This window comes from Polyergus mexicanus, unplaced genomic scaffold, assembly GCF_030449975.1.
Source record: "Polyergus mexicanus isolate NDT 795.1 unplaced genomic scaffold, iyPolMexi1.0 SCAF_27, whole genome shotgun sequence".
Taxonomy (NCBI): Eukaryota; Metazoa; Arthropoda; class Insecta; order Hymenoptera; family Formicidae; genus Polyergus; species Polyergus mexicanus.
The window spans coordinates 619,706-630,082 of record NW_027223347.1 but is presented as its reverse complement, the minus strand read 5'-3'; the positions used below and the strand labels follow the sequence as shown (position 1 = coordinate 630,082).

The 10,377-nt window shown below is 32.7% G+C and overlaps 1 protein-coding gene across 1 annotated transcript in view; it reads left to right on the top strand.

Moving 5' to 3' along the window:
- The first annotated feature begins 387 nt into the window (after window positions 1-387).
- The window catches only part of LOC138943566 (uncharacterized), a 52,900-nt gene continuing 42,910 nt past the window's right edge, over window positions 388-10,377 (top strand). Inside the window, exon 1 of the mRNA XM_070314488.1 lies at window positions 388-678. Coding sequence (XP_070170589.1) covers window positions 588-678 — 91 coding nt within the window. The 5' untranslated portion in view covers window positions 388-587. The remainder of the gene's footprint in view (window positions 679-10,377) is intronic.

The window sequence follows — 10,377 nt, the reverse complement described above, 5'->3', positions numbered from 1 at the left end:
CTTTTTTTAATGCTATTTATAAGCAACAAAATTTGTCAATAAATTTCAATTATATTCTTACCAAGTTGAAGTAATTTTTCAAATATACAATATGTTTTCTATCGCAATATTTATGATATGTTATATCGTGTTGCATATTTTAATTCTTTTATATTGAGGTATACATTTGGAAACAATATATTTTCTCTATTACTCCAAAATTTAAAATAATGTATATCACATATATGTGTCTGTGCCACGAGATTTCACGATTGTCTGCAATGCTTCACGATACATCCAGTGGTGTACATGAGAACCGTATAAAATCCCCTCTTTCAGAAGAGGTGCTTTCACGCGCGCGTATAAAGCCAGTGAAAGCGCCAGGCGGCCCTCCAGACTAGCGTACAGTCCGACAGAGGTAGGAGCTCTGCCAACGTATTGTACGGCGGACGTAGATTAACACTTGGGAATCTCTCGCATAAATTTGCACGTTAAAATAAGACAATTTAAACAATTACCCGTCGTGTGCTTAGCTATTTACGTGTTCACGAATTTCCGTCGTTCCTTACGTCGATTTGTGATCGGGATAGCTTAGATCGGGAGTGATCATGAAGATGCATCTTGTTGGAATCTTGACTATCCTGTTAATCGTCGATACCGAGATTTTAGGACATCCTTCACAAAAGAGATTAATGCCAGGTATTTAATGTATTTGATATATAGAAAATTTGCATGTACCGCATGCGCATATAATTTCTCATTTCTTTGAATTTAAATGGGGTTTATATTTTTCATTCTGACATTTTGCTTTAAAAATTATGTTAAGTAATATATACCATATGTATATAAATTTAAAATAATAATACATATAAAGCATAACATATATGAGTATGTAATATCTTATGAATAAATCGATATGTATTCTCTAATATGTTTTATGAAAAGTTAGTTTAATAAATATTTGCATTTCCGTTATACGAATAAAAATTATTAACATGTACTAGAAAAATTCAACTATTAAAATTATTATAAAAATATTATAAACTATCAGAAGAAAAGCGTTATATCTTTATCTCGCCTATTACATTACTAATGATTAAGCGGCAAAAATACAGTGATCTTAAGTATTCTTATGTGTGCATCGATTTAAAGTTCATGGTTGAATCTTACACAATAAAACAGCATTAATAATACAACTCGCAATAAGGCGTGTTCGAAGACATTATTCGCGTTCTTGTTTAGATATATAGTTACATTTCTATATGTATCTTCTCAACAATAGAGGATAAATTATCTATATATACGATTAATATTATCTCATAATCTGATAAATAAAACATTTCACTCTCATTAAACTTGTTGTATTAAAAAAATGAAAAGTTAAGTACAGTTAAGTTTTTAAAATCATCTTATACAATATATATATATATATGAATTATTTAATATTAAAATTTACGTTTAATTTGTGTTAATCTAGAAAGTTATATTAAACAATGTACATTTATATATTTTTTTTTATACATATAGTGCTGACTGATACATCAGCACTCTGTGATAATTAAGTTGAAGATGAAAAAAATTCCGCAATTTTGAGCACCATAATTTTTCGAGAACGACACGATCTTGATTATTCTAGCTGCTGTTTTCATTTTTTTTTTTTTTTTTCATTTTGTTCTATGATAGTCGTTACGTCTGACTCTATCCCATACAATTATGTCTCCACCCTCTCTCTATCCTTCGTTTGCGAAAGTGGAACACTTCCTTCTACAGATGCTAATCCTGATAACCTCGGAGAGTGTGCCGTCTCTCTGAAACGTGACAGTACTCAAAATCGCTGTAGTTTAGATTTCTCGCTTCTATCACAATTATATGAACGGTCTTTTTAACATCATCCTCATATCGCTTCGCATTTAGGACTCTAACGTTTGTCGATTAAACATCGGCAAGATAGATATTACAACATGTGTCATTCAAACGCATGAGAGCCGCGAAAAGACCTGTAAACGGGTGTCTGAATAAGCACGTGAGTCTGGCTCGTCGTGAACTACGCTCACGAGATTTGCCGCCTACGCGTATATGTTTGTCATCGTTGTTGTATGCGAGTACGATGGCCTGCAAGGACTACAACTTTGTTGCATTTTTTTTTTTAGAAATTGAGCGGGATCGCCAAGTATACCGAGAATCACGCTGCGTTCGAAGAGTAGCGCGTTTTCTAGAGAAAAATTTGACTAAGAATAAATTTTTCTATTTGTTATGAAAAATAGATTCGATAATAATCAAATATTAGAGATACACAATTAATCTCTCAGATGACAATAATTCGGAATTTGTTAAAAATACTTTTTGCATATATATATATATTGGATATTAAAAGGAATATGACAAAAGAATGTCAAATTTAATAAGTTCAATAGGCGTTTACTTATGAAATCAATTATGCATTAAATATTCCTTCAAATATTCGTGCAAACTGTTTCTGATTTTATTTTAACTTCATTTCATCTCTGAATTTTTCAAGAATTAAAAGTTTATTTTTAAGACATAATTTGTAAAATCTTTTAAGACTTTGATATTTTTATAACTCAAAAATAATTAACACTATGCTGTTTTTGTTAAAAAAAAATCTATTTGTAATTAAAAATTTCATAAACGAACAAAGTTGTACAAAATTTGAAATATTCTGTACATTTGTATTTATACTATTCTTGCAAAATGATTTTACAGCGAGATTAATTTCGTTCAGTGTTGTATTGCAAATACAAGATAAGGACATCGCGCAATCATTTAATAACTATAACATTTAGCGTTTACACTTACGTAGAAATCAATGCATTTGCATAGATCAGGACATAAACGATAATAGCAATTTCTATATCGACGCGCAAGAATATATCACGTGCCGCACGTGATTGCATATGCTTTTGCACGTGTCGGTTATTACCGATCGGTGCGAACACAAGAGAGACAGAGAAAGAGAGTCACGTTTGTATGCCTTTCCTCGTACGAATTAATACCATCGAGAGAAAAGTCTGGTCGAGTCACGTGCATGCGCCAGCCACTCACTTCGAATCACGCGACCATCCATTCTGTCAATTAATGATCGCGCGGTATCTTCTCAGCGTTTGTGCACCACCAGTCCGTAACAAGGTCGCGATAAAACTCGTTTGTATCGATTCCCCACTGCGTGATATTTTTACCAATTCTGCAAAAGAGTTTGCTAAAGTTTGCGATGATATTGCATTGACTCAATTACTGCTTCAAACTGTTGTCAAAGAATTGCGGATAAGCATATCATTATTGCAAGTTTTAATATTTAAAGAGAGATCTAAACAAGATCGCATCTTGTTCCTTCTGACAAACTACTTATTATGATGTGCGAGAAAGTGCAAATGAAAGTGATTCTCATGAAAAGAATAAGATTCTAAGAATTCCGACATTGACATTGCGTACCTTAAATTAGCCTTGTATAAGCGACTAACGAGTAGTAGTTAAAAAAAGTAATACAGTCGCACCTCGTTAAATCGCACCTATTTGCTAGTTGCTAGAGATGGAGAAAGTGTGAGAAATTTAAATGAGATTGCAGTGTGTATCGAATAATGATATTCTCGCGGCAAAAGGGAAAAGAAAAACGACACCTCTATTGACATTGATTCAATTTCTCATATCGAATACGCTGGTAGAGACAAGTTGTATATTTATAATATTCTTTATGAAGACTTAATTAGAGTGCATGAATATAATCTGAATATTTAAACTGCAGAGAGCAAGATATTATATATGATACAGTCATTTTCTGCACTTTCTCCGTTCGCCAAATATGAAACGACAAGATATTGTGGTTTGAGCATATCTAAGGATTCTAATTTTTATCAATATCTTTTCTTCATTATATGCTGCACTATTAATTAACAATAAGTATTAGCAAAACCGCTAATTTGTTACGCGTTAAAGCTCCCCGATTTTACTGCATACAAAAGTGATTGATGTATCAGTAATTAGTGTCATTAATGCAAGATGTAATTAAATGTCTAATAAATATAAAATTATGTTGCACTGCAAAAATAAGTTGCATAAGAAACGTACGTACGCACAATAAAGGTAAGCATCTAGATTATTATTAAATTGACCTTTTATTTCTCTTTCTATTTTCTTTCGTAATTTTTTATTCTGGCAGTTAGAAAAATTATCAAGATTTATAAAAATAAAACTGGCTTCATATATATATATATATATATATATATATATATATATATATATATTGTATATAAATCACATAGTTTATCAATACATTTCTATGTATATTTTAAATAGATAATGTTATTAAACAAAAATAAAATCTATTTTTCACACATTCTTGTCAAATATATTTTTATATATTTTTAATTTGTATTCAATAGTTTTTTAAGCGACAAATATATTTCTTATATTTTCCATCTTTTTATATCGTCATAATAAATCGACAAAAGATATAATCAATCTTAAAATTCTAATTGAACACCATTAGGTTTGCTATTAATGATCGAGTTTCTGACAAGGAAAAGTTACGGCTTTAGTGACACTTTAGTGTACGAGAACGAGTAATGGTTATGATCAACGGATTTATTAAATTGCTTACATCTACCGTCTCTGCTAATAATATCCAAGTAAATACATTGCGAATGCGGTTCTTTCTTAGTTCAACTTTCCACAATTCATGATCGTGATTTGATACCCATGGGATTTTTAAGGCACCTGCTAACTACCGTTCCTTCATTGGCGACGACAAGTATGTGAATTTAAACGTCAACTTTCTACGGCAGTTTGACCATAATCAATGTTAATTAGTATCGATGTAATATGAAACCGCTGTCAAACAGATTTACGGTAATACGGATAAGTTGATTAAGCCGGTACAGAAAGGACCCCCAAAGGACCGCGCGACTTAATTTAATTCGAGTAATTAACATTGTTAAACTATCATTGCTTCAACTGCACAATGATTGATAGTGTGATTTTTAGATGGAGATCGACTCCGTCTCATTCCTTTGCTGTTATAGTTTTTGTCTTATCGTAAGAACAGCAAATTCTTTCTCAGCAATTATTGAGTCGCGATTGATCCATCGTTACCAATTGCACCGCAAGTCTTTTTTTTCGTTATATATTTGTGAAATCGGTACGAGAAAGTCTAATGGAAAGTTTATTTCACGTAAATTTGGAGTAAACGTGGGAACTGAAAAAAATAATATTTTCTTTCACATACATTGTGATGCATAATTCGCAATATGTATGTATTCTACAAAAGTCATTACACATATTAATGAGATTTATTATTTCAGTTTAATTTTATCTATCATGCACTTTTATTCTGATTTTTTAAAATCATTTTATCAAATTTGAAATATAATATTGTATCAATAATTCTTATATTTATATTAATAATAAAAAATAAAACAATCATCTTTTATTATTTATTTCCTTGTTCGTATTCATAAAAGTAAATAAAAATAAGATATATAATACGTAAAACTAATTTTAATTTATTCGCGAAAATCGCTATATACAATATATACTTTTTACAGACTATAAAGCGCAGCCAAGTTGTAATAGAAATTTCCGCAATATAAGTGCGTTTATTCTTGTTCCCCTTTATGCAGAATTCACGTGCATGAGAGCGTGGCCGTCGGCGCATTGTCCGATGCACGTGACAAGCAGTGCAATACGCTGCACGTGGTCACGTGCACCAACCGCGCATTGCCGTCGCGCTACGATAAGCTAATAAAAAGTTGCTTGAGATCCGCGGCTCTCGGTAAAATACACATCGAGTATATAAAAATCGTCGCTTATTATTACTATTTTTGAACCGTATATAGTATATAATGTTTTACCATGAGCGATACAAAACATCGTAGAATCGTTTACTTAATTAAGTAAATATTTACCGGTTTCTTTTTTTAAGTATATTTTAATTGAGACAGCATTAAAGAATAAATTATTACGGTAACTTAATGCTAATATAATAATATTATTTTATTGCAATTCCGTTCGTTAATGTTTCAATGCAATTTATTGTAATAATTATTTATCACTACAATAATTGATCTAGCGTGTGTAATTTTTTTATCTGTCATTAAAATTACAAATTTAATTCAATCTATTTCATTTTATCAATATATTTTATTCTGTTACAACACCGTATCTCAATCACAGTGACAGTAAAGTTCTTTTGCGCGTATCATAGCATGTAACACTAAAAGTAAGATAAAAAAATAGCTGCAAGGAAAGGACAACATATCTCTGCTCCCCCGGTCGCTTAATTGCTTTGTCGCAGCAAGCGTAATTGGACACTATTCGCCGCAATAAAGACTTTTTCGAAATTAAAGCGCTGTTAATAACCTTCGTTCCTAAACAAGGTATAACTTACTTGATAGTGGATCGTAATTGTGAATGTCTTTCCTCGCATTTTCGCGTAAACTAAATAAATACTCAGCGTTAAAGTGAAAGACGCTGGTAGCGAATTCTTGCACGTTTTATTCAATAATATATGTGTATAACTATCGGATACATGTGGCAACGATCCGTTAAGGCTCTATCGCGACCAATATCGCTTGTCGGCCCCGATGCCGGTTTTCTAGGTCGGGCTTACATTACGCCTAATAAGTAATTACGTTGGCGAACGCCATTATAACCGACTTTTGACCGCATGCGTATAAGCTGAAATGCAATTCTAAATTGCTCCCTCTCGATTTCTACATTTTTATCGTTGACTGATTAATCCGAAACAAGTGTGATATTAGTACTTACGAGTGATATAATATTATAAATACTATACATATATAACATTATAAATTTTAATAATAATTTACGTATTTCTATTTATTGTTACTATAAGTTTACGTCTGTTTCGTGTCTCGAAAACGTATATAAAATCGTTATTAATATATATTTTACTATTATTATATGTATAATTTTGCTTATATATGCTATATACAATATTATTATTTTTGTTTAAAACAAAAGATGAGTTATCCATTAAAGACAATGCGCAAATTGCAAGTACTTAAGAAGATTATTAGAGATAAAAATCTCTCGAGAAGATAGATGTACGTTTCCGTCTATTTATGCCATGTATTGTATATATCGATACATCTATACTTGTGTTTACTATGTAGAATGTAATCACAGTTTATCTATGCGTTTAAGTAAAATAAATAGAAACGTGCAGTTCGCATGAGTGCGAACGCAATGAGATGCCAATAGACTAGTTTCGCTCATTCACCATTTTGAGCAATAGAAATGTATGGATACGTTACAAAAAAGCAAAAACGCAATCTCCGGATGAAATTGACAGATTACGTGCATCTTCTTGTTCGTCTTTGCAGAAATCTAAATAAAACATCAACTTTCTGCATACATACTATTAAATCTATTTTTTACATAGTAACAGAATTGTAAATTTCAATCGCCAACTCTCTTCGGCCTTATGTAAATCAAATCGTGTTACTTTATTTGCAACATCATTTCTCTCTCTCTCATTATCGCACTGATAAGGCGTGTTAATTAGTCCAATAAAAAGCAATATTCTATAATTATATGTATTAATTAAAATAATTATTATTTGCTTTTTATTGATAACCTGGACACCTATAATCTGATGTTAATAGCCTTCGTATGCTACACTGATGTAAATAAATTTTATACATTATATAAAAAGTTCTACATTAAATAAAATTCGTCAATCGATCGAGCTGTCGCTTGCAATTTCTTTGCACTTGGATGAAAAATGCACGCTGATTTTTTCGCGTTATCTCTATAAAATATTTAAATAGATTTCGTGTCAATGTAATGATGGCGTGTCTCTCGATGATCCGTCACATCGAAGTGATATTGAATGGAGTCGACCCGTCGAGATTACGGATCGAGCGATCAACGATCGTGTGTGTGTCAAGTTTCTATGTCCCTATCATCCTTGAACGTAAAGATGCAGTCATGCTTGCCTTATTAGGCAAACAAAGAGGGCGTGTTAATGAGCAATCTCTCGAGTATGCGAAAAATTTGCGCCTACGTATCTTATTATTCTCGTCGCGCTATTATTTGTCTTTCAAAGATTCCTCTAAATTAGCATCGAAATTATTGCAAAATTGCTTTCCCGTTGTTTATCATTTGTACGTTAAAAGTTTCGCTAAAAATTATCTTTATTCAATTTTATAACTCGCTATTGTATAATCATAATATACGAATATTTTATGATATAAAAGAGCGTGTAACATTTAAGTCACTACAGATAGTAAAAGGATTGAAAAACTTTGTGAAATAAAATGAAATGAAGATATATGTGCGTGCAAATTTATAATTATTAGGCATATTCGTAAATTTTCAGCAATTCTATAAAATTCTCATCTCATTACACAAAGCCTCGTCTCCAACTTTGGCCAACTCTGTATTCATGCGTGACACTTGTTAGCCAACGAGCAAACAATTTTATTGCAACAAATACGCTCTCATGTTTTGTTACGTTCACATACGATACAAAAATCGCATCGAAGACTCGTTGTAAATGCATCGTGTAAGCATTTTATTAGCATCTATTATAATTATATATGTGAATAAATATGATCTTGAGCTGTGCAAGAGAAGTGGGTAAATATCTCATCAAAATCTTTAAATAAAGAGATGATTACTCTTAAGAAAAGATATCGCAACTTCACATATCAATACACGCGCGTACGTGTATATAATAAAATTATCCCAGATAATTTTAGAATTTAAATGCTAAAATAATAAGTATTGTATATCCTGTAAATCAAGAGAGAGAGAGATCGTTTACAGAAATTGGGGCCACCCGCTTCTCTTGACGCAAGAGTCGCATTCTTTTCGGAGAACGAAGGCGAATGTTTGTCCTGCCTATCCTAGGTGGAAAATTGTCTCTTATTTCTTAATTAAGAACTTTGAAGTGTGCCGTACCGTTTGATCACTTTTTACGGATAATGTCGATAGAGATTGGAACGATAAGAGCAAACGAAGGAGAGGGAGAAAGTATCCTTTCATTCTCTATTACGGGATAGGAAAGAGAATGAGGGGCGATGAATGCGCAATAAATTATATTGGCAAATAAATGAAAAGCTACGCATTCCGCCGAACAAACCGCTCATAAAAAACGGAACTGATTGAAATAAATACAGCCAGTCATGTTTTATAACAACATCTTTATCTCTATAAATGCGTTCGAGACTTTCCAATCGATTCGAGAAAAATGAATATTTTTTCACATAGCTAGAAAGCACATATACGGTATCCGTATCCTCGATAATGAAATCGCGGCAAGAACAGATACAGTTCAATTAATAATACCGTGCGGAAGAATTTTGCTATGTCTAATTAAAGATTAATAAAAATAACTATACATTTCTTCGATATTTCTTTCCTAGCTCTCTAAGTACAACGTCTCTGTTGTATTGTATAATTGAGAAATAATACGATTTAATCGTTCTACTAAAAATATAACACCCATCCTTCCTTGTTTAGATAAACCGCATCGTAATAAATTATTCGATTTCGCGCGCATCAACGCCTCCGTTTATAAACGCGACTGTTGGCGGTGCATAAATAGGCAGCCATCCGAACGTGCGGTCATCCGTCGTTGATTAGGATCTAAGAATCCGCTTGTATGGATCGCTCGTGATCGAAGGATAAGATCTGCTACGGCGCGTTCTGAGCACCGCCGGGTTACAATGACTACCGCCCGTTCGAGACTCGCCGCCAATCTATTTCATGCAAATACGAGCGAGTCCGGATAAGCGCGCCAAGATTGCACCCAAGAGTCGAGAAACCAGATTCCCTTGATCTTGCGCGGCGCGAGAATTATTTTGCCACGAGCCACACGCAGCCGAGCTACTCAAACTGTCGCGACCATAAGAACACTTTAGGTTTATTGTTACTGCATTATCTGGAAGCTTGTAAAGATTAGAAGAGAGGTTTCTATTACGATTTATTTAATTTTCTATTTATCATCGTTATCGATAGACGCCAATTCACCAAAGTATGTGTATCTATCTGTAGACAGCTCAAATATATAGACTATCTTCGAAGAGTTCGTCAGTGTTTCGGTAAAAGTGTGATTAGAATTATTAGCGTACTTTCAAATAGCTCCGTCGATGTTGCATCTCATACTCGCGTTATCGCGCGGCTCTTATTCCTATAAAGAGTCCGTATTGTACGAATTTTATCATTATTTCTCTTAGCGCCATTCACACGAGAAATTGTTTAACTTTACCTTTACAAGGATAAATGATTATCGCACTCGTCGATTTATAGGACATTACAGAGTTAAGATCGCTGACGACATGGTGATTAAAACCGTCACCCTTAATGCGATTCGTGTCGCATTATCGCACGTAACCATTAGCATTCTGTACTTCGAAT